We start from the raw sequence: 23,675 nt of genomic DNA, 5'->3' as shown, positions 1-23,675 counted from the left end.
GGCCTGTGGTTTGGGATGCTCTGTGCCTGGTGGCTCGGGATGCTCCCTTCCAGGCTGCTCCGTGCCCGGTGCTGCGGGCAGCAGGGGGTCACCAGCGACTCTTGGGGGGGGGGGGTCCATCCCCCCCGCCCCGCCGCGGTGGGGGCAGAGCCAGGCCGCCCCTTTGCCCGGGGGAGGCGGTGGCGGCGGGGCTGGCGGCACCGCGGGCCCCCCCGCCGGAATCCCCCCCCTCCCCCCCGCCTCCCGTGGCGTCCCGGGCGGCCCCGGGGGCGGGGGCCAGGTACGGCGGGGCGGGCCGGCCCCGGCGGGGGAGGGCCCGGCGGCGGCGGCGGCCAGCTAAAGGCAGGTGGCACCGGGGAGCCGCGCGGGCTGCTCGGGCGACGGCCCCGCGGCGGGGCAGGGCAGGGCAGGGCAGGGCGAGCGCACCGGCACCGAGCCGCCGTCGAGCGGGCGGCGCGGCCCCCCCCCCCCCCCCCCGGCGGCGGGGCCATGCGGGCGGCGGCGGCCCCCGGGGCGCCCTGAGCGCGGCGGCGCGCCATGGCCGGGGCGGCGGCGCTGACGGCGGTGCGCACCGAGGGCGCGGGCGCGGAGCGGCTCGGCGGGGCCCCCCGGTGCGGCCGCCGCGGGCTGCTGGGGGCGCCGCGCCCCGGGGCCGCCGCCGCCGCCGCCGCGCGCCCCGCCGCGCCGCCGCGCTGCTGCCGCCGCCGCCTCCAGAACTGCCTCTACAACGTGCTGGAGCGGCCCCGCGGCTGGGCCTTCGTCTACCACGTCTTCATGTGAGTACCGCTGCGGCGGGCGCGGCGGGACGGCCACCGGCACCGGGAGCGGCACCGGGAGCGGCACCGGGAGCGGGGGGCGGCCGCGCCGTCGCGGCTCGGGCGGCGCTCGGTGCCGCCGCCGCCGCCTTTGCGGCCCCGGCCCCGGGCAGCGCCGGCGGAGCCGCGGCCCGGGGCGCGGACCCGGAGCCTCCCCGCGCCGGCTCTGCCCCGCAAGTTTCCCCCCCCCGAGCGGCGGCGGTCCGGCCGTGCGCCGCTGCCCCCCGCCGCCCGCCGCCCCTTCGGCTGCGGGGGCGGCGCCGGCCGCAGCCCCCCCGGGCCCGCTCGGCGGCGGAGCGCATGTGCCGCGGGCGCCCGCGGCGAGGAAGCGCCGTTCCCCGGCTCGGTGGCAGGCGACGGGGCGATTTATCAGCGGGGACCGGGGAGGGAGCGGGCCGGTACGTGCACGGGCCGGCGGCGCCCTGCTGCCCGGGACGAGGAGCGCTCGCGGGGCAGGCGAGGTGAGCTAACGGCTCTGTGCCGAGGCGTTTCTCGGATTCAGCAGAAAAAGAAGAAAAGAGCAATTTTGCAAAACAAAAGAGGGAGCAGGGCCTCTGCGCTGTGCGGCTCTCCAGCAGGAGGTATTTTTAGGGGCACCAGTTTCTGCCGCAGGATTTAGCCACAGAAAACGAGCACTTTTGCCTCCCGTCCTGCCTCTGAGCGGTGCCTCCGCCAGCTCCAGGGGCTGCAGGGATGCTCGGAGCGAGCAGGAAGCCTGCGGACGGGAGAGCAGGTGTCCGGGGCGCAGGGCGACTCTTGGCACAGCGGGGTCCTGGTGCAGGGAGCGCCGCCCGCCCTCGCACAGAGTGGGATGAGGTGGGAGCGGGTCTGTGCCCTGCGTGAAGGCTGGCTTGCAAACTCCTCTCCTCCTCCTCCTCCTCAAGCGGGAGAGGGGATGAGCGCGCTCCTGGCTGGAAGTGCTGTGGATAGATAATCCCTTGGGGCGGCAGGGCTGTGGACTGGGCAGCAGGTAGCACCGCTTCCCTCCCGGTCCCCGCAGGGGTGGCAGTGCCGCACACCTGGGGCCCCCAGGCTGGGGCATCTCCGAGCCCATGGGGAGCCCCAAAAACAGGAGCTCCCTGAAGGGGGGATGGACAGCAGTGCCTGGAGGACAGGTCTGGATGGGACAGGGGACCTGTCCCCTTGGACCCCCATAACAGTGTCAGGCTGTAGCATCCCCGGAGCCGTGCCCAGCGGGACGGGGGGAGCACGGCGAATGGGTCTTCCTACAGCCTTTAACAAGGCGCGAGCTGGCTGGCGGCCGCTGTGGCCCCGTTTTGCCCCGAGAACTGTGCCCGTTCCTGGGTTGCGGCCGCTCTTAACCCTGAGCTCTGAACCATCCCTTCCGCGTGCTGGTGCCCAGGACGCTGCCAGGACGGCGTCGGCTCTCTGTGCTGGCAGGACCGGGGTGAGGGGCCGGGGCTGGCTTGCTGCGGCCTCCCATGCGGTGCGGCTGGGCCGGCTCTGCCGGCTGAGCAGCACCGCGGCCCGACCGGGGGCCAGACGGCTCTGAGACATGCCGGCCTCGTTAGCGGCCGAGGAGCGGGTCCGAACTGCCGCCTCCTCTCGCTGCCCGCGCGGCGCAGGACCCTTTGCGGGGTGCGCGTGCCGCAGCTCGTTAAGAGGAAGGAAAGTGGGTCTTGCCGAAGTTAGCACATTGCGACGGCAGGCTGAATTTGTCACTCGGTGCCAGGGCACCTGAGCTCCCTGGGGAGCTGAGAGAGGCGCTACGGGGCCATTTGTAATGCCTGCTGGCACCGCCGCAGCATGCTTAGAAAATAAATATATATGCTGCAAATGCTGCCCTCGAAAGAGACTTTCCTGCAAGGAATTAATGATGGCAGCCGAAACCCCCTGGTAAGGGAGGGAGGGTCAGGCTTTATTATATGGGTGCTTGCCGGGCTTTGAAAGAGAGATCCTCTGCGCTTCTCCCCCGATGGCCAAGAGGTGCGTGCGCTCGGGCAGGGTTTCCACCGGTTCTCCCCCTCGATGCACAACAAGTGCATCCACCAGAGCAAGCGGGTCCCTCGCAGGGGGTGCGAAACCGGCTCCGGTGCCTGCGGCCACCCAGCTCCGCGGGCAGCTCCTCTCCGGGGCCGTGAGCTGAGTCGATAGCGGGAGCAAAACATCTTAAGCGTTTAGCGGGATGGGGAGGGCGCTCTGTTCGTTTGCTCATTTGGTTTTACGGATGAGGTACGCGGAAGGGCAGTCGGTCGTGCTGGTGACCCTCCGAAAGCCCAGGGGGAAGGCGCTGTAGCCAGCGCACGGTGCAGATGTCTCTTCGTAAAGCTTTTCCTGGAAATGCTGCTCTTTTCTGTCTTGTTCAAAGTTTTTCTCTCCCAAGGTGACAGGTGGGAGCTCGTGAGCTGTTGCAGTGCTGTGTATTGAAGGTCTCGGGAATGATTTGCGTGCCTGAATAGCTGAGGATTGGGTTTTAAACAGAAGAGGAGGAAGGTGCCATCCCCCCTTATCGGCAGGGAGACTGAGGCACGGATGTCGGGGCAGAGCTGGTCGCAGGACCCGTCCTCTGACTTAGCCTGGGCGCTGCCTCCCCCGAGCAGCCGCCTCCCAGACAGGGCTGGAAACTGCTAAAATGGAAATGCCGCAGAGAAGCAAAGCCCTTCCCTCCCTCGAGCACTTTAACGCCTGGGAGCACCTAGCAGGGCTGAGCCGATACCGTCTATCGGACAAGCTCCGTCTCTTTCTGCTGGCAATTTGATCCCAAAGGGCATCCCGCCCCGAGCGCCTGCCTCAGGCCGGCCGGGGCCGTGCTGCCTGGCGGGATGGCTTTGCCGCAGGCGCCGGCCCTGCAGCGCCTTGCCGAGGTGCCCGGCTGCGGCTACCTGCTCCTGTGCTCGCAGGTGCCGGCCAGCGCGAAAGCGGGCTGCTCCCGCGGCAGCCCGGTGCCCGGCCCGGTGCCCAGGGCCGTGAGTGCCCGGCTCTGCTTTTCCTTCTTTGAATGAGTTTCTCACCTTGGAGCTTACAGAGAAAATCTGGGAGTGTGACCAGAGCGTTAACCTAAAGGCTTTAGAGCCAGATGGCAAATAAAAACTTCCTTTTTAAATTTCCGGCTCTTAAGCAAACTGGAAGGCTGTTCTCGTGCCCGGCTCATGCCTCTTACAGTGCACGAATGAGTGATATTCCCGGTCACCAGCACGGCCGCTGCAGGTTTTCGTGCTTCCAGCCACCTCTGCCCAGTCCCGGGGAGGACGCTGGGGCCGGGAGCCGTGGCACCCAGCTGGACCCGTGGGGAACCTCGCTTTCCCCGCCGCTAGAGACGGGCAGTTTCCTTCCCCCTGCAGCCTGTCTTGCTCCCTGCCGCACCGCGGTTCAAGCAGCCTTAGTTAAAAGCCAGCGCAGCCCTGGGCAAGCAGGGCGCAGGTCTCGTGCAAGTAGCTGCTTATTGCTCGCTGGGGTTTTCCATCGCAAGAGCGGGGCTGGAAAGGTCTCCGTGTTCTCGCTGCCCTTCCCGGCTCGTCGCTGCAGCGGGGCTCGCTGGTGCATCCCACGCGAGCGCCGCTGCAGCCGTGGGGCGCTTGCCGAGCGAAGCAGGGCCCCCAGCGAGGCGGTTTCCCGCGAGCACGGCAGCCCGGCGGGACCCCTCCCCACCCGCCAGCGCCCGCTGGCCCCGCACCTCCCGGCCTGGCTCTGCACCCGACCGCTCGCCCCTGGTATTGCTGCTCGGGAGGGAGCCGGTATCTGGGATCTTGTATGGGTGGTTATGAAACTGCGGGATGCACCAGGAACTCGGCTCAGCACATTTCCGTGTCCCAGAGGGGCATTTTAATAAAGAACAAGTTGACCTGGAGCAAACTGGGGAAGACCGGACCAGCAGCACCACTAACAGCGCTGCACCCCCCTGCCCGAAGCGCAGCCCCCTGCAGCCCAAGCTGCTCCCTGTGCCCGGCTGCAGCCGGGTCGACGCGTTTGCGGTTGCAACCCTCCTGTTCGAGTCTCCTCCGTGCCTAGAGCTCGGGAGGGCCGTGGGGCTGCGGCACGGCGCGGGCGAGAGGAAGGGCGCAGGGCAGCCGCAGCGGCCGGCTCCAGGCGCGGTACTTGGCGCGGGGCACGCGGAGCGGCGGCTCTCCCGGGGCTCTGGCGGACGCTTGGCAGGCGATCCCGGCCTCCCTCGGCGGCTGCAGCTGCAGCAGCTCTTCCCCCGAGGCGCCGGCGATGAGACCGCTGGTTAATGCCCGCGGAAGCACCAACCACCACTTAGCGTGCGGGCGCCGCGGCTGGGCCCGTTGCCGCGAGCGCGGTTCTCCGCGAACCCGCCGGGGGCTGTTTGACGGGGCTGGAGCGCCGCGATTCAGGGCCCGCGGGCTGGCAGGGAAGTTGTTGCATCGCCTCTGCCTCGCAAGGACTCCTCGTTTTAAACGTGTTTTAACCTGCTGTTGCTCTCGCCTTGGAGGGACCCTGCTCGTCCCCAGTCTGCCGGCATTTTGCAAAGTGTCTTGTATTTGGGGGAGGAGGATGAAAACGCTCCCTATCCCCAGCGCTGCGTCGGGGTGGTCAAAATAAGATGGGACCGCGAGGCTGGGGCTCTCTCCAGCCGGGAATCGTGTCCGTGCGAAGGGTGTCTCACCGAGAGCGAGTGCGGCCCGAGGGGCCGGTGATCGCGGGCACGGTGCCTGCTGGCCGCCCTGGGGCGACGGCGTCCCCCTGCTCCCAGGCACCGGCCCCACTCACCTTGCCTGAGCCTGAAGCGGGAGCTGCGTCTGGGGGGAAAACGCCCGTGACAAGAGAAGCCGGCGCAGCAGTTTCCCGAGCCTGACGCGGTGTCGCCGGGGCATAAAATTAAGCGACTACGGCGCAACGTGAAACCATGCATTGATTTTTCTTTTCTCTTTTTTTTTTTCCCCTCCCCTCTTGCTGCTCCCACGGGAGCTCCCCCCTCTCCGGCCCAGGCGCCACGTGCAGATTCGGTACCCGGCATGGGAGCGGGGCCAGTTCCCGGCCCGGTGCTCCGCCACTGCCGCGAGGCTTTTGCTGTTTATCCCCCAAAGCGGTGATTTCCCGAGGCGAGGGGAAGGAGAGGGGCTGAGCCGGCGCCAGGACCGGCCTCCGCTCCGTGTGGGCTCTTCTGCCCCATGTGCAATGCGCTTGGGCTTTTTGTCCCTGCGCCCCAAAGGCCCCCCGTGCCCGGACATCTCCCGTTGCACCAGAGGGTCGGGACGGCCCCGATCCCCCTTGCAGGGCGCGCGACCCGCCGGGTGCGGGGAAGCGAGCCTGAAAACATGCCTTGTATTTTTCTTTTTTTTTTATTTTCCCCCCTCAAGTCAGCTGCTTGCCAGATGATTCAAGAGCAAAACTATCTCAGCTGCTCCGCGCTAACGTCTTGGCACCGTCCCGCAGGAGCCTTGTGACCGTTCACCCCTGCCAGGGTGCGGGGCGCTCGGGGCCGGCTCGGGGCCGGCCCGGCCTGGGGGCGCCGGGGGCGGCGGCGGGCGACGCCGGGGCTTGGGGCTGCGCGCACAGCTCGAGCCAGGCTTGAGCGAGGACCGGCCGCGCGCCGAGCCCTTCGCCTGGGGTTTTGCTGTTGTTCTTTTCCTTTTTCCTCTCTCCCGCGGGTGCCCTGGGAGGCTGCCGTGCTGCAACGTCACGCCTGGCCGCCTTTGCCTGTATGCAAAGGCAGGGAAACGCGGCGTCGAGCAGCATCCAGAGCTGGCGCTGCTGGCGGGGCGGACGGGTGGACGGGGGCCACCGGGTCCCTGCCGCGGGCGCTGCTGGGGGCTGCACCCCGGGTGCCTCTCGCCCTCCCCGGCACCGTCTCCGGGAGCAGCCTGCGGACGGGCTCCTCGCTCACAGCCCCATTTGCGGCCGGCGGCGCAGGACGTTGCAACCACCCCGGTCCTGTCCTGCCCCTGTGCTTGTCCCCTTCGAGCTCGGCAGAGCCGCAGCGGGGCTGCGAGAGCAAGGAGGGGGCTCAGCCCCACGGGACCCAGGGATGACGGCGGCCCCGGCGAGGCTCCGAGCGGTGTCCTCGGCGCGACGGCTTTACTCTCCCAACCGCTGCGATAAATGCTCCGGAGGCTGGGCTCCGAGCGCTGTCCCGGGGTGATCGAGTTTGCAGCTGTCGGTGGAGCGAACCCAGGCTTACGCTGCCGCGACGCGGAGCCAGCTGCCCTCCGCGAGCCTCGCAGGGCGCACGGGCGATGCCGGGGCTGGCCGAGCGCCACCGCCGGGCTCCTGGCTTCTGTTACTGACGTCCCGGGTGGCTGCGGGCAAATGCTTCGCACTTTTGTGCTGCTCTTTAAAACGGAGCGCGACGAGAGCGGCTTCCTCAGGAAAGCGGTGGGGCGAACCCCGTGCCCGCTTGTGCCCTGCTCGCTGCAGCAACCTTGCGCCCGCTTGCGCCCTGCTCGCTGCAGCGAGCCCCGCGTCTGCTTGCCCCCCGCTCGCTGCAAGGTGCTTGCAAAGGAGGCAGCAGCACGGCCGAGGCAGGGACGTGCTGCACCAAAGCCCCTGGCAGGGCTCATCGCAGCTCCCCTCTGCCTTCGTGGCTGGAGCCACCGCGTGCCGGGGAAGGGCAAAGTGTTGCCCCCCCCTCCCCAGTTTGTTGCTCACGGTGCAATTTTGGCCCTGCGGCCGGGGACCCCCAGGTGCCCCTGCAGGGCTCATCCAAGCTGGATGCAGCCTGCCCGGTGGCCCCGCTCTCGGCAAAGCCCCGGCGGCAGCACGGCCTCGTGGCGGCTCCCGCGCTGCCCTCGGTGCGGGGCTGTGCTGGGGCTGGTGCCCGCGGGGCGGGAGCGCGGCGCGGAGCCGGGCAAACAAGGCAGCCGCCCTGCCATGGTTACGGGGTGCAAACAGGCTGCTGCGCCGCCGATTATTTATATCCTCCCGAGCAGACAGGCCTCCTTCTCCGCCTCTCCTAAAAGGCTGCCGGAGCGAGGGACGGTGGATTTATAGGACACGCTGTTTATACAGCTGCGGAGGGGGCTCGGTGCACAGGGGAGCCGGACCAGGTGGGCTGGGGGGGCCGGAGAGCGGAGCATCCCGCTGCAGCCCTCGGGGGGCTTGTGCATGCGGAGGATCTTGGGGCGCGGAGCCGCGGGGGTCCCGGCAGCCCGTCCTCCGGCGGGCCGTCCCGCGGGCTGCTCGGCGCCGCGCTCGGAGAAGAAGCCGTGCCGTTCGCCAAGGGCCGCTTGCGCGCTCTCTCTCGCATTGCCGAGCTGTTTATACTACGGCGCGTGGTATTTTCCTTCCGCTGAGTTGCTGCCAGCGCGAGGCTCCGTGACGCTGCCTGCGCCCCTGGCTCGGGGTTTCTTCACAGCAGCGTAACGAAGCCGTCGGGTCTCAGCCAGCCCCTCCGGGGCGCAGCGCCCCGGCCTCGCGCTCGCTGATCCCCGGCCGCTTGCACGCGCCATCCCGGGGCACGGGGCAGCGCCTGCGCCGGGAGGGTCCCCGAGCGCTGCCGGAGAAGCCCGCTCGCCCGGCTCAGCGCCGCTGCGGTGCCCTCGCTTGCCCTGACCTCAGCAGCTTTGCTTTCCCCGGCTCACCTGTGCCGGCCCTGCGTGCCGAAACCGCGCTGCCGGCACGACCTGTGCAGACGGGCAGCATATGGCGAAAGCCGCCCTAATGAAGATTAATGGGAGGAGAGCTGCCTGCTGCAACCGGGGCCCCCCGCCGGGCGTTAATTATTATTTGGGGGCAGGGAGGGAGGAGCGCTCCTGCAGACGAGCCTTGCTTTTGGGGGAGGGAGAGGCACTGGAAGCGCCGAGTCCTGCCCTCTCCCGACGCCCCCAGGATGCCGGGGGGGTCGGTGGTGCCAGGGAGGTGGCGAGGAGCCTCCACGGGGAGGGGGACGCCGCGGTTCGCGTGGGCTCCGGGAGGATGCGGGCTGGCAGGAGCACGCTGGGAGCACGCCTCCGGGCATCCCTTGCTTTCGCCCGCCAGCCCCTGCGTCCGGGAGCTGCATCCCGCAGCCCTGCCCACCCGTCCCTCGCAGCATCGCCGCTGCAGGGCGAGGGCCCTTTGCCTTCCTGCAAATTAACCCTCAGGAGCACCCGCGCTCCTTTATTTTTTTCCTTTTGGTCCTGCTCGGCGGCTGCAAAGAGCATTCGGAGAAGCTGCTGCCCGGTGCAAGGGGAGGGGGAGCGGCGGGCTCCGCGCTGCCGGCGTTTGATGGATGGCTGGGCCGAGCCCGCAGCGGCGCAGCGGAGTTGCTGAGAGCAGCACTGCGGGGCGGCGCGGGGAGCGAGGCGGGCGCCTCTCCCGCCTGCGAGCACCTGAACCCTTCCCTAAGCGGCTTAGGCGCTCCCGGGAGCCGGGACGGGCTGTGTTCGCCCGGGCTTTGCAAGTTAATTCCAAGCAGGTGATGTGTTCCCAGAAAGTTTCTTTCCCAGCTCCGCCGCCAGCGTCCTCTGCCAAATCCCCGCGCCGGGGCCGCGCTCTGCACGGCTCTGTGCGCACGCGGCTCGGTTGCCTGGGGGCGCGCGGGGGGGCTGCCGGCCGGTGGCACCAACGGGAGCAGGGACAGCGCTTGCTGGGAAAAGCCCGGTGCATGGTGCGGGGGAGCTGGGCAGCGGCGGGGCTGCTCCTTCCCCGTCCCCTCCGGCGCCGGCTGCCGCAGCGCGCCCGGCTGCCGTCCCCGCCGAGCGGGCGCCCCCCTCCCTCGCGCCTCCCCGCTGCCCGGGCTGGGCGCAAGCACAAATCTTCGCACGCTGCAAGATTTCTGCCTTCGCTCCCGCTTTGTGCTTCGCTGCCCGTGTAATTGCCTGCTAAATCCTGGTTGTGTAATCTTTATTGCTGATGATGCACAAAGCGGAGAGGCTCTGTCGTCGGCCACTTAGCCAAACCTCGTCTCCCGCCTCGAGCCAACCGAGCGTGGCCGGGAGCCGGCGGACCCGCTCCGATTTCCCCTCCCTGGGGCTCCGCCGCGCTGCCAGCCCGGCTGCTGCCCTGCGGCTCCCGGCGCCCGAAGGAGTTAACGGCAGAAAAACGCTGTGTGGAAGGAAAGGGGCTTCATTAATAATTCAGCGGGAGAAGAAATTGGCTCCAGGCTTTGGCCTTGCGGATAGGGGAGTGCCCAGCCCCTCCGTGCTGGAAGCCAGCGGCAAGGGGCTGCCCTCCTTCGTGCCTCAGTTTCCCCAGCTGTTGAGATGGAGGTGCGCGTGGCCTGCCGGGGCCGGGGCGAGGTGGCTCCGAGCGGGGGCTGGCGGTGAGCCGCTCCGTTCCTGCACGGGGCTCCTTGCTCCAGCCCGTCCCGTCCCCTCGCTCTGCATCCAGCCCTTCCTCCGTTTCCTTGCCTTTCTTTGCCATCGATACCCCCGTCTCCAATTTCTCCTTGCAGTGCTTTCGGGGAAGGGGATCGGCCCCCACGGCTCAGTGCCCGGCCCGGGGCCGGGTGCTCCCGAAGTGGCTGCGGAGCCGTGCGGGAGCAGGCCAGCGGCTCTGGTTTCAGACCCCGCAGCCGCTCGCTGCAGCCGATTCGGCTCAAAAGCCCCGAGTCAGCAGCAAAAGGAGACGAGGAAGCGCTGCCGAGCCGGCGTCGAGCAGCCCGCGGCGCTGCCGGCAGCGCCGGGGCCGCGCCGAGCCCCCGCGCTATCTTTAGCACCGTTCCCTGTTTTTTCCCACATTGGGAGGATGCTGTGGGATGGGCACCCGCCGGCTCGGGGACGGGGTCCCGGCTGTAGCCACCCCGGCCGCGCCGCGGGCTCTGGGTGCCGCAGCAGCCCTGGCGCCCGGGTGCTGCCCGCTCCGGCTCGGCGCCCCGGCCCCGGCGAGCGCCCGGACCCCCCTGCGCCGTTACGCAAGCCGGCTCCCGCCGAGCGATGGCCCTTTGCACGCCGTCACGTGGGCTGGTGGCACAAGCCCTCCGCTTTCCATATTTAGAATCGCTGGATCAGGGGAAAAAATGTATTTTTGGAGAGTTTCATTTGTTCAGCTCCCAAGTCTATTTTTCCCCCCCCCTTCTTCTTATTTTAAATGGGCCAAAGCCCCTTTTGTCTTAACCCCACGCTCCAGGACAAGCGGCCTCAGAGCAGCTCCCTGTTAACTCTTCCCTGGGGTCTGGCCTGATCCAGGCTGTCCCCGAGCAGCCCCGTGTCCCCACAGGATGGCAGGTCCCTGGGGTGTGCAGCGATGCCGGGAGCGGGTCCGGTCCCCCGTCCCCAGCAGCAGCCCTGCCCGCGCGGTGGGATGCAGTAAGAGCGACATCCCCATCCCTGGCCCCTCTCTGTGCCCTCTCCGTGCCCGCGCTAACGCAGCACGCAGGGGCTGCCCCGCGCCCGCCGCGCTCCCCCGAGGAGCCCTGCAGTGTCTTCCTGGGTATTAAATATTTAAAGGCCCGGCCCAGCTCCGAGCGCTTCCCGGAGCCAGGAGACGACTGTCTGCTGGAGTTTGCTCTCGGCGGGGAGCGAGGGGCTGCGCTGCCTCGGCCGGGCTGGGAGGCCGGTGGGTGTGTGGGAGCAGGTCCTGCCACCGGATGCCCGCGGCTTGGCGGCGCTCATGCCTGGCTGTTCAACGGGAGTGACCGTCCCTTCGTGCCCGGGAGCGTGGGGTGCTGTCCCCAAGGCCAGGGAGAGGTCCCGTCCCGGGAGGGGAAGCAGCGGGATGTGCCGTAGGGATGCACAGGTGAACAGAGGGGTCTGGCATAGGCTTGGGTGTGCTGGCTGCTGAAGGGTCTGGGAGCACCTGGCGGGCTTGGAGGAGGCTCGGATGCATCCAAGCTGCCTGGGGGGGTATTTGCCCCTGGGGGGGGTATTTGCCCCAGAGGGGGTGTCCCTTGGTGTCCCAACGGGGATGGGATGTCTCCGGGAGGGCGGCCACAGCCTGGTTTGGCACCCCCGGGCAGCTGCTCGTGGGCTCCCGAATTGCTCCATGCCACCATCTAGGGGCAAACCGCGTCCCCGGTGGCTCAGCCTCGGCCGGGAACGTCTCGGCTGGCTCCGGGCCGGCCGCCAGCGCTCGGCCGCCGCCAGCCAGCCCCGAAGCCCGCGCGGGGGCCGGAGGGAGCCGCCTGGCCCCGCTCACCCGCGGCGGCTGCTCTCGTTGCAGATTCCTCCTCGTCTTCAGCTGCCTGGTGCTCTCCGTCTTCTCCACCATCCAGGAGCATCAGAAGCTGTCCAACCAGTGCCTGTTCATCCTGGTAAGCCAGGGCTGTGCAGAGCTCGCTTCCGGGCTTGGGTAGCGCTGGCTGGACACGAGAGCCGGTACTGAGCCCAGATCGCTTTGTCTAAGGATGCACCTAAGGAGCGCTCTGAGTTCCAGCTTTTCTGTTGCTTGGACTTGTTGTCCCCACATTGTGCCCTACCAGGCCTGACCGAGGTCAACAAAACCCATGGGTCTAACCCCATCCCCACCCCTCACTTAATCACTTAATTTGCAAGTAATTATTGCTGTTAATGATGCTGGCCTGTCGGGTGCTTTAGGGAGAAGCGTGCACCGTGGCCTTGCTGCTCCTGTCTCCCTGGTCCTTGCGCGCCTCCGTCCCCGTGGCTCGCGCTGGGCTTCGCTGGGGCCCCGTCACTGCAGCCGGACCTCTGCGGCGTGCAGAGGCCCCAACCGCTGGAAAAGGCAGGGCAGGAGGGTCTAAAAAAGGCAACTTTCCCCCAAACTGTCAGAAACGGCTGACGCTGGAGTTCTCCCGAGTGATGGAGACTAATTTGGGAAGGTCCTTGTGACTTTCCCGCGCGTAAGCAGAACGGGGGCTTGTTTGCGCGCGAGGCAGGAGGACAATGCTGACGGAGGAGGAAAAGGACCCAGCTATATTTGAGCTTGGCACAGGTAGGCAGGCCGGGCTGCGCAGGCAGCCTCGACGCCCCGGGCACCTCTCTCGCCGGCCCGGCCGCCCCGCGGCACCAGGGTTTGCTTTGGGCTCTCGCTGCACCCCTCAACGCCGCCCGCCTTGCCAGCATGCCCCGCTCGGCCCCGCTGCCCCTGCCTGCCCCGCTTATCCGTCCCGCTGTCCCGTCTCTCTCCCCCCCGGCAGGAGTTCGTCATGATCGTGGTGTTCGGCATGGAGTACATCATCCGTGTCTGGGCGGCCGGCTGCTGCTGCCGCTACCGCGGCTGGAGGGGCCGTTTCCGCTTTGCCAGGAAACCCTTCTGCGTGATAGGTACCGCGGGGCTGGGGGGCGGCACGGGCTCTCCGTGAATTTGGGGACTTCCAGTGTCGCCCAATGGATGACGCTGCGCATGGACCCCGCTGCAAGGGGTCCCAGGGGCGCTGGGTGCAGAGCACCCAGTGGGGCTGAGCACAGGGGAGACCTCATCACACGTTCCCCCCGCCTTGACCCTCGCCGCCCTCCCCCCACCCCAGATTTCATCGTCTTCATCGCCTCGGTGGCCGTCATCGCCGCTGGCACCCAGGGCAACATCTTCGCCACGTCGGCGCTGCGCAGCATGCGCTTCCTGCAGATCCTGCGCATGGTGCGCATGGACCGCCGCGGCGGCACCTGGAAGCTGCTGGGCTCCGTCGTCTATGCTCACAGCAAGGTGAGGGCTGGTGGGGGGGCCCGGCGCGGGGACGGGGGTCCCGCCGGCGCGGCCGCCCTCACCGCCCCCTCCCCAACCCCGCCGCCCCGGCAGGAGCTCATCACAGCCTGGTACATCGGCTTCCTCATCCTCATCTTCTCCTCCTTCCTCGTCTACCTGGCCGAGAAGGACGCCAACGCGCAGTTCGCCACCTACGCCGATTCCCTGTGGTGGGGCACGGTACGTGGGGCCGCCGCGGCCCCCCCGGCCCCCGGCGGGGGCGAGGAGGGCGGGCTGGCGCCGGCGGGCGGGGGGCTCCCTCCAGGCCTCCCCCTGCTCTCTGCCCCCGCAGATCACCCTCACCACCATCGGCTACGGGGACAAGACGCCCCAGACGTGGCTGGGCCGGATGCTGGCGGCCGGCTTCGCCCTCCTCGGCATCTCCTTCTTCGCGCTGCCTGCCGTGAGTGGGGCGCGGGGACGGGGCTCCCGCGCTGCCGGGGGGAAATGGGGGGGGGAGAAGGGGCAAAATCCTCCCCCGGGGCGGGAGGGTCCCCCGGTCCGTCCGGCGCCCGCAGACCCCCGTCCCCTCCGTCCCCAGGGCATCCTGGGCTCTGGCTTCGCCCTCAAAGTGCAGGAGCAGCATCGGCAGAAGCACTTTGAGAAGAGACGGACGCCAGCGGCGAATCTCATCCAGGTACCGCCGGGCCGGCGCGTCCTGCCCCGTCTCTCTTCCCGCGGCTCCGCGGTCCCCGCGCCGGTCCCCGTGGTCCCCGCAGTCCCCATGCCACGGGAAGGACCGGCCCCGAACACAGCGGTCGGCTCCTTTGGGCCGGTCTCCACCCGTCGTGGCCGGAGAGGTGGCTCTGCCTTGTCCCCCTCGCTCCGAGCCCGGGGGCGAAGGGGAGCTGCCGGCCCCACGCGCTCCCTGCCGGCTTCCCCGGCACAACCAGCAGCGCCCTGGGTGTGCACCAGCGCTGAGCAGCACCCAGCCCCGTGTTTGCAGCACCCCGCTGCGTCTCTGCCCGCTCCCAGAGCCGGAGGGGTCCCCGGGGGGCTCGGCCGTGCCGGCGGCGCGGGGCTCTCGGAGGGGAGGGCGGCCGGCGCGGGCTGACGCCGGGGCTCTCGCCCTCGCCCAGGCTGCCTGGCGCCTCTACTCGACGGACGGCGCCCGGGCGTACCTGACGGCCACGTGGTGCTACTACGACAGCCTCCTGCCCTCCTTCAGGTAGGCACGGCGCGGCGCGGGGCGAGGGCTGCGGGGGGGCGCCCGGGGCGCCCACGCGGCCGGGGGGGCTCCTGCCCCGCCAGCGGCTGCTGCCCGGGGCCCCGCGGACATGCAGAGGGCTCGTGGGGCCGCGAGGATGAGGAGCACGCACGGCCTTCCTCAGCCTCGCCTCGGGGCTTGGGTCTGCACGGCCCGGGATGCCGGAGCCCCAGCGCGGCGGCTGCCGAAATGCCTGACTTCCTCCTCCATCATCATCATCCCCCCCAGACCGTTGAGCCCATCCATCCCATCCCTCCCTCTCCCCGTCCGTAACCTTCATCCAACAGCCCATGCCGTGGACGAGGACAGTGCTGCTGCTTGCGGCCGGAGCCGCAGCGAGCCGCCTCCGAGGCTCCCGGAGCGACAGACCCGCGAGCGGGACACGGGGGCAGAGGGAGGGCGGACGGGGTCCGGCGGGGAGCGCCAGGTCCCCGGAGCGCTCTCTGCCCTGGACCTGCGGGAAATGGCTGCTGCGGTGAATCGAGGACCCCGACGCGTTTCTGGACGCCCCCCGTGCTCCCGTCACCTCGTGCCCGCCCCGGCGGCGCTGAGCTCGCCGCAGCCCGCGCTGTGGTTGCTGCCCGCCCCACGCGCGAGGCCCCTGCCCCGCTGCCTTCACCTTTGCCTTCTGCCACCGCTTTTTCGTTGCAATGACAAAAGTTATTGTTTTGTTTTAATCTTAATTTTTTTTTCCCCCAAAAGACAGGATTCTTAACAGCGTGGGGAACAAGTCCCTCTGATTGCCGGCAGCAGCGGTGCGGCGATGCATCCTGCCACGCAGCCGCCCGGTCCCCCAGCCCGCCGCGCTCTGCAGCAGGCAGCTGGGATGGGGCCAGGTGTGATTCCTGCCAGGATCTGCGCTCCCCCCTGCCTGGCCGCTCGGGCTCCTCCGCCCGGTGCGAGGGAGGACGGGGCCGTGCCGGGGCCCCTGGGCTGCAGATCGGTCCTTGCCCTGCTGCTCAGCACTGTTAAGAAACTGTCTTTTGAAAGAAAGGATTTGTTCTGGTTTTGCTTCTTATTTTGCCCTGTTTTTGCTTTGGTCTGCACAGAGGAGGACCCGGCTCTGCTCAGCCTTGGTTTGCTCATCTTGTTTGCTTTGGAAGGTTTAATTTCTCCATGTTTTTATTTGACCCCAACCTCAGAGAGCTGGTCCTAATCTTTGAGCATTTGCACCGAGTCCGCAACGGAGGAATTAGGAATTCAGAGGTGAAAAAATGGCCTGACGGAGCCCCACCGCCTTATCAGTCCTTCACCTCTGGCCAGAAAAGCATCAGCCCCGCCGCTTGTGCAGGGGAAAGGTAGGGTGCAGCCCGCCACGGTGCCGCGTTGTCCCTCCTGTCCCTGCTGCGCTCGTGTGTGTCTGTGTGCCTGGGGCGGCAGCCTCCCGGCCCTGCCGCATCGCCGCCGCTGCCGGCTCCCGGGGCAGGGAGTCCCGAGGAGCAGCCCAGGGGCTGCTTGCCAAAGCAGGGCTGTGGCAGAGGGCTGCGCGTGCCGCCCGTGAGCCTCGCGGGCTGCTTAGACGGTGCAGGCAGGCGGCGCTCCTGGTCCGTAGCTCCGGAGGGCGCAGGCTCGGTCCTCGCGGACGGACCTGCTCGTCCGTGCCGTCCCTGGCGTCGCATCACAGCCCATCAGCTCTGCTCCGCTCCGGTGTCCTCGGGGCCACCAAAACAGGGATGCGGCGCCCGGGCTGGGTCCTCTGCTGCTCCCTCAATGATGCTCTGGACCATCCATGACTTCGGGAAGCTTCTTGAAAGGTTCAGCTCCACCTCGCTCTGCTTCTGGTGTAGGCATGGCCCTGGGGTGTTTCGCAGAGGCGAGCTGAGCGTGCACGAGGTGAACCGAGTGTGCACGAGGCAAACTGGGTGTGCACGAAGCAAACCAAATGTGCACGAGGCAAACTGAGCGTGCACGAGGCAAACTGAGCGTGCACGAGGCAAACCGAGCGTGCACGAGGCGAGCCGAGCATGCACGAGGCTGAAAGCAAACGTGCACCAGCCCCGCTGAAGGCCCGGAGGTAGCTGGGACCTGCGTGTCCGTGCGGCAGAGCGGAGCAAGGAGCACCCCAGCCCCTGCCTTGCCCATGGCTGGGAGCTGCAGCTGGAAAACCCTAAGGCTCGTCCGGCCAGCATGTGCGGCACTCGGTCCAGGAAGATCCCGCGGGGAATTCTTCCCTGCGCTAATCCCAGTGGGGCGATGCCCTGAAGAAGGAGAAATGATGGTCTGTGCCCAGCCCACAGCGGGGCCCTGGAGAGGAGGCAGGGTGGAGAAGCCCATCCAGGAAGGTGTTTCCCACGACCAGAAGTGGATTTCCAGCACCCACGCCTGGGAGCACCGCGGCAAGGTGCTGGGCACAGAGCTGCAGCGAGGCTGAGCCAGCCCGGATCCCACGGAGAGGAGATGAGACGCTTTGGCACGTCCGTGCCGGGCTGCAATTCTGCCGGCGGCGTCAGCTCGCGGGCGCTGCTCCAGTCCCGCTCCTGCTGCAGAGCGTCTGGGAGACCCGGTGTGTGCCCAGGGCTAGGTGGGGCGAGGGAGCTCCACTCCTCCACGGCCTCAGGCCTCAGTTTCCCCTGCGGCATCCATCAGAGAAGGGTCTCCACGAGGGCTGCCGGGATGCCGCCTTGCCGGCGCGGAGCCGGGGCCGCCCCGGTGGCTCAGCCCCGAGGGGACCACGAGCCCGGGGCGGCTCCATCCCTCCCGCATTGCTGCGAGGTCTCCCGCTCCTCCGTCCACCCGGCCCGGCCGTGGGACGGGGCTGGGAGACGGCGAGAGGGACCGTCCCTGCCGTCCCCTGGGCCAGCATCTCCTCTCATAACATTTTCATCTTGTCTTTCTCCTCCCCCTCTCCCGCTCGCCTCCCTCCCTCCCTCCCTCCCTCCATGCCCCCAACCGCCCCCCCTCCGCCCGGAAGCTGGAAGGAGGAGGACGCGCAGCCCCACAAGTGCTTACGCCTCAGGTAACGCTGCCCGCCGGGCGACCCGTGATGGGCAGACGTCGGCGTTTATGTAGGACCTACACAAACCGCTCTTGCCTCTGCAGCGGAGCGGGCGCTGGGGTCCGGGCGGTCGGGGACACGGCGGCAGCGGTGCGTGACACGGCGCCCGCTCTGCTCTGCTCTGCTCCGCGTGCGGAGCCCCCCCCCGGCTAATGCTCTCTCTTTCTCTCCGTGTCTCTGCCCTGCTCCTCTAGCCAGGTCTTTAGTGGTAAGCGGAGCCTCTTGCGGATCCGGGCCCCCTGGAGACGGAGGTATCGCGATCCGGGCGCCACGGCCCCGGGCCGGCGCGCATGGTGCTCGGCGCTGCATCCGGGGCTGCCCCGCGGAGCCGGCTGCGACGGGGGCGCCCGGGCCGGAGGGAGGCCAAAGCGTGGTTCCTTCTCCGGGCCCTGACGTGGGCTGGGGGCCGGCTCGCCCCCGCGGTCCCGGCCCGACTCCCTCCATGCCTCGGTTTCTCCCTCCCCGCTGCTCGCCTGGGCGGCGTGGCTGAGCCGGGGCCCTGGGAAGTGCTGGGCTTCCCGAGCGGTGCCAGCTGCAAGCTGAGGCGCTTGGATAAACCCTGGGGTGGCCGCGGTTCCCCCCTGCCGAGGAGCCACGCCGTCCTCCGGCACGGCCACGCATGGCTCGGCTGCCTGCTGCCCCGCTCGTCGGCAAAGCGCACATGGATACGCTGGAAACCAGAGCCGCTCCCGGCTGGAGAAACCGAGGAAGCTCCCCAAACGCCGTGCTTTCCTGCTGCCTCTGCTGCAACCCTGCGCAGCCCCGGGCCCCCCCGCTGTCCCGTTGTGGAGCCTTGCGGGGCGCAGGGACGCGGGGGCTCCCCGAAACACCATGCATCCTGGCGCCGTCCCTTCCAGGGCACCGGTGGCCTCGGCCGACTGCTCTTTCCCTGCGTGCCCGGCGCTTTGCTGCGAGTCCCCCGCGGCTTTGGCTTGCTCCGCACGCGGGGCCCTGCGGCGCGGGGACAAGGCTGGCGCCTGCCTGCTCGGCCTCCCCGCGGGTCCCGGGACGTGCTTGTGAGCCCGCCGCCGGCAAGAGGCAGCACCGGACGGTGCTTTTGTGTAGGTCCTACGTAAACGATGTCTGCTGTTCTCCCCGTGCACAGCGGAGGGGCTGGTTTCAGGAGCAGAGCACCTGGAAGGGCTGGATAAGGGCCAGCTGGCTCCATCCTGCCGGAGCAGAGTTTGCATTAGGCCCCGTTTAGCTAACGAACAAGCGGAGCGTGGCTTGGCACCAAAGCGGTGCTGAGCGTTTTGGCCAGAGTGGAGGCGGCCCCGGGGCTGGAGGGGGCTGCGAGGAGGAGGATGGCGGGGGCCAGGGCGAGTGCTCCAGGATGCTCCATCCCAGCGGAGCTGGGGCCGGAGCAGGGCCGTTCTGCGCGGGGCTGGTGCTGCCCAGGCAGTTTTCCTCCTGGCTGCCACGGGCTCTGCTGCGGGTCCTTCCCAGCCGCTGTAGCTGTCTGTCTGCTGTCTGTCCGTCTCTTCCTTTCTTTTCTCTTGGAAAAAGTTGTGTTTAACCCCAAAGACGTCCTCGCCCACGCTGTGGCAGGCAGTGTGTGTGCCCGTGGCCGGGATCGCTCCTGCCCGCGCCCCCGGCTGCCCCGTGCCTGTGCCCCCCACCCCCACCCCAGGGCACCCGCCTGCCTCCGACGCTGCCCGTCCTTCCTCCCTCGCAGCAACAAGATGGGCATCAAGGACCGCATCCGCCTGACCAACCCGCAGCGGCAGGGCAGCCGGGGCAGGCAGCAGCTGGGGCCGCCGCTGCGCCGCTCGCCCAGCACCGAGGACGTCCCCGAGGCCGCCAGCCCCACCAAGGTGCAGAAGAGCTGGAGCTTCAACGACCGGACCCGCTTCCGGGCGTCTCTGCGGCTCAAACCCCGGCTCCCAGCGGAGGGTGAGTCCCGGGAAGCGGTGGGGTGAGGGCGCCGGGGCTCAACCGGCCGTGCTGCCGTGCCAGGAGCAGCATCCCTGCATGCCGGGCGGTGGCATCGGCATCCCGCATCCTCTGCCCAGCGCCCGCTCTCGCACTCACAGCCGACTGCCCGCCCGAGGACAGCGGCGAGGAGAAGAGCTCCCAGTGCGACCTGACCGCCGAGGATGTCATGCCAGCGGTGAAGACCCTCATCCGGGCCGTCAGGTGAGAGTGTCCCATCCCACATCCCCCAGCTCCTCGCTCGTGGTCCCCCAGCCCTCCCTGGAGACTGGCCCTCCGCAGCCCTGCCCAGGGCTCCCTTCGTGCTCAGAGACGAGCAGATGTGTCCAGCAAGGCCACGGAGGTGGCGGAGCTGGGGGAGAGGAGCAGCGATGCTCCGTGGGGGTGAAGCTCCTCCAGCTATCCCAGGTGTCCCACAGGATCCTGAAGTTCCTGGTGGCCAAGAGGAAGTTCAAGGAGACCTTGCGGCCCTACGACGTCAAGGACGTCATCGAGCAGTACTCGGCCGGCCACCTGGACATGCTGGGCAGGATCAAGAGCCTGCAGACACGGTGAGCTGCCCCTCCAGCGGTGACGGGGGGGCTCTGGGCTCCCACTGCTCCTCCCCATCCCCGTGCCCTCTGGCCGGTCAAGATTGATGGGCCATGTCCCTTGCCTCCCTGCTCGGTGCCAGGGTGGACCAGATAGTGGGCAGGGGAGCCCCGGCTGCGGACAAGAAGGCCCGGGAGAAGGTGGAGAAGCCGGCGCTGGAGCCGGAGCTGGTGGACGAGCTCAGCATGATGGGCCGGGTGGTCAAGGTGGAGCGGCAGGTGAGGAGGGGACGCATGGGGTGCCTGGGGGGGGTCTTCGGTCTGGCATATTCTCACCTTCCCTTGGGCTGGGGCAGCAAGGATGAGCCCGGACTCCTGGGTCCTCTCGCCGGCTGCGGGGGGGGGGCCGTGGCCAGGACGGGGCCGTGGGGAGCTGGCCGTGCCCAGGTGCCCCGCGCCGCTGGGGCGCCCGCCCCGCTCACCCCGCCGCCCTCGCAGGTGCAGTCCATCGAGCACAAACTGGACTTGTTGCTCGGCCTCTACTCCCAGTGCCTCCGCAAGGGCTCCACGAACTCCTTCAGCCTGGCCGCCATGCAGGCGCCCCGCTGCGAGCCCGACATCACCTCCGACTACCACAGCCCCGTGGACCACGAGGACATCTCGGTCTCTGCCCAGACCCTGAACATCTCCAGGTCGGCCAGCGCCAACATGGACTGAGCAGGGAGGCGGCAGGGCAGGGTGCCGCGGCCACCACCAGCTGCGGGCCGGGAGAGCCGTGCCGAGGGGCCGGGGAGCAGTGCCTGCGTCGGCCGGCCTCCTCTGCCGGGTCTTTCTCAGTTTTACTTGAAATGCGTCTTCCTTCGCGGGCGAATTGCCCGTGTCGCCCATCCAGGAGCCGGCTGCAGCCAAGGCGCCCAGTCTGGGCACGGGGCAGGAGCTCCGAGGTGCCGCTCTGCGCTCGGACCATGCTCCTGCAACGCTCCTGCCCTTCCCGGAGGGAGGAGAGCCCCCGGCCGGGGCTTCAAACACACCGAGACCCACCTCCATCCCCAGCCCTCCGGGAGCCGAGCCGGAGGCCGCTGACAGCTATGCAAGGCTGGATCGCCCTTTGGGTGCCGGTGCTGAGCAGGGGCGTTGCGACCCGACTGAATGCGGTTTTATCTGCGTAGCTCCCAGCCACGGCAGTGGCCAGGGCCTGCCCCGGATCAGGGAGTTTGGGGGACTCTGTCCCCCCTCGCCCTCCTCTGCCTGGGTTTTCTCTTGCCCTGCTCGCAGGGCTGCAGCTCTGTACCTCTAGAAGCACAGCAGAGCCTTCTGCCTGCCCGTGCATGCTCCCAAGGCAATATATATATAGGATATGTATATATATATATATGTATATGCAACAATGTCTGAATATGCAACACCCCCGGGAAGAGCAGCCCGTGGGGACATAGGCAATAAGCATCTCCCCACCAGCACGCAGGGCTGGAGCTCTCCCTCGTGGCCCTGCTGCCTTTGCGGCGCACACAGCCGAGCCCGGCTGCTCCGGGGACCTGGCTGCTCCGGGGACCCAGCTGCTGAGCTGCCGGGGCCGGGTGGCCGGAGGTGGTGGGAGCCGTGGGGCTGCAGACGCAGGCGATGGGGAGGGTGGTCCCCGAGGAGCGTCCCTCCCTGGTGTCTCCCAGCCGGGCTTCCCGTGCCTCCTTGCACGCTGGTCGCAGCAGAGCCACCGCAGCTCCCTCCCTGCCCTGCTCCTCTTTGCCGCTGGGAATCCCCAGGGCTGGTTTCGTTCCCTGCATGGCTGGGGAGAGCAACGATCACGGTAGTGCCAAAGTTTGCCCAGGGCTGGGGCTGTTTCCTGCTCCTGTGTGGCCAGGGGCCCCAGGGCTCGCAGGATTTCCAGCCCCCCCCCCCCTTTCCAATGCCCCCCGTGCCCGGCGGAGGAGCCGGCCAGGGGCTGCCCCCCATCCCGCTTGTTCTTCTTGCCTTGCTTGTGCATGCGGCCAGCGCGGGCCCTGCCAGAGCCACTCGCAGCCTCCCGCCTGCTCGTGCACGCGTCTCCGCACAGACCCCCCCCCACCCGCCCCGGCCCGCTCCCCTCGCCCTGGGAGCGCCCGTCCCGGTGGCCGTGCCGCGGGTGCGCGGCGGGACAGCGGCGCCGTGGGCACACGGCAGGTCGGCCGGGTGGCCGTGCCACGGGTGCGCGGCGGGACGCCTGCCCGCGGGGCGAGGGTGCATGCGACAGCTTTGCCCGCACAGGCGCGCACGGCGACTAACTCGTAGGACTCCTCCCCGGGGCTGGCTGGTCCCCGCAGACCGCCCCAGCCAGCGGTAGTTACCTCACTTTATTAACTTATTAACTTATTTGTTTCATTAAAATTTGAAGTAGAGGCTGCCTGCCTGCGTGGTGTTTGTCTCCCCGCTCCCCCGGGAGGTGGCACTCCAGCCCAGCGGCCGAGCCGGCGCTGCGAGAGGACCCAGGCGTCCTGCCGCCGTTCCTGCTGCCTCCCTCGCCGGGAGACATAGCCACCCCCCGAACGCAGGGCCCAGGGGTCCGCCTCGCCTCGCCTCGCCTCGCCTCACTGTCCCCCGGTTTAGTGGCATCTTGTGCCTGGAGGCAGCAGGCCTGATGCCACTACAGATGGGCCCATGCAGTGCATTTGGGGCCCGGGAGGAGCAGGGCTGGCAGGCTGCACCGGGAAGCATGGTGTGACCCCTCCCGGGCAGCAAATCCTCCGTCCCTGCCCTGTGCATGGACACCCCATGGACACAGCATGTCCCCGAGCCCAGCGCGGGGCCGGCCGGGAGGGACGGAGAGGCCGGGAGGGAGCCCCTTTCCCTGGCTGCCCCGACGCGGCGCTGGCTTGGGAGGAAGCTGGGGCTCTTTGCAGGTCGTTCCCCTGCGTTTCCGGGCTGTGTCTCGCCAGCAAACATGTTCCTGGCTCATCCAGGAGCGCTGGACCGTGCCAAGTGCCTCGCGGGCCAGCTCCTTCCTCCCCCAGCCCCCAGACCGAAGCTGCCCTTGGCCGAGGGTCCCGCGGGGGCTTTGCAGGGACTGGGAGCCTGGGGGCCCCACCGGCCGGTGCCTCTGGAGCGCGCAGCCCGCGGAGCAGCGATCCCCGGGGAGCCTCGGCCGCTCCTCGCAGCGCGTGTCCAGCTAGCGTGTGGACCGGGGTGGCTTTGAAGCAGAGGCTTTGAAGGGGGAGCCAGGACTCGGCACAACCAGGAAAACCCTACGCAAACAAGAGCTCTCCCGGGCCGGCCAGGGCGTTGCATTGCTTTCGCCTCCGTTCTGCTCCTCCGAATGGCAGAAAAGATCGGCGAGAAAGCTGTGGGGTTGCTTGCTCTCCCGGCGTGGGTTTGGCTCCGGTTTGGAGCCATGCCTCTCTGCGGGAGTGGGGTCCTCGCCCTGCCGCAGGCTCCCTGTCTGCATGGGCTCCTCCTTTGCCACGGGGTCTGCTCCCTCCCAGCCCAGGCTCTCCTGCACCTCGCGGGGCGGCAGCACCATGCGGCGCTGCAGTTTGGCAGGCCCCCATGAGCCCACGCATGGCCCTGCTGCTGCACGGGGTGCACCGAGCATCTCGTCCCCACCAGCAGGACGACCCGCTGGGGTCGGGGTGTTTTGCATGGCTCTGCATTGCACCTGCGCCCTCTGCGGCCCCCAAAAGGCACCAGGGCCGTCTCCCTGCACCGGCGCAGCGGCGGTTTGCCGGCACGGCGGCGGCGGCGAGCTGGCG

The 23,675-nt window shown here is 68.8% G+C and overlaps 1 protein-coding gene across 1 annotated transcript; it reads left to right on the top strand.

Moving 5' to 3' along the window:
• The first annotated feature begins 537 nt into the window (after nucleotides 1–537).
• On the top strand, nucleotides 538–22,321 carry KCNQ4 (potassium voltage-gated channel subfamily Q member 4). The gene is made up of 15 exons (XM_067311761.1): nucleotides 538–776; nucleotides 11,814–11,904; nucleotides 12,748–12,874; nucleotides 13,078–13,253; nucleotides 13,347–13,472; nucleotides 13,558–13,695; nucleotides 13,834–13,929; nucleotides 14,372–14,460; nucleotides 15,642–15,797; nucleotides 17,411–17,455; nucleotides 19,170–19,387; nucleotides 19,528–19,630; nucleotides 19,846–19,977; nucleotides 20,100–20,235; nucleotides 20,455–22,321. Exons 1-15 carry the CDS (start codon nucleotides 538–540, stop codon nucleotides 20,671–20,673), a joined length of 2,091 nt encoding a protein of 696 aa, XP_067167862.1. The 3' UTR covers nucleotides 20,674–22,321.
• The last annotated feature ends 1,354 nt before the right edge of the window (nucleotides 22,322–23,675 follow it).

Source organism: Apteryx mantelli, chromosome 27 (genome assembly GCF_036417845.1).
Source record: "Apteryx mantelli isolate bAptMan1 chromosome 27, bAptMan1.hap1, whole genome shotgun sequence".
NCBI classification, from domain to species: Eukaryota; Metazoa; Chordata; class Aves; order Apterygiformes; family Apterygidae; genus Apteryx; species Apteryx mantelli.
This window is presented reverse-complemented; position numbering and strand designations above follow the sequence as displayed.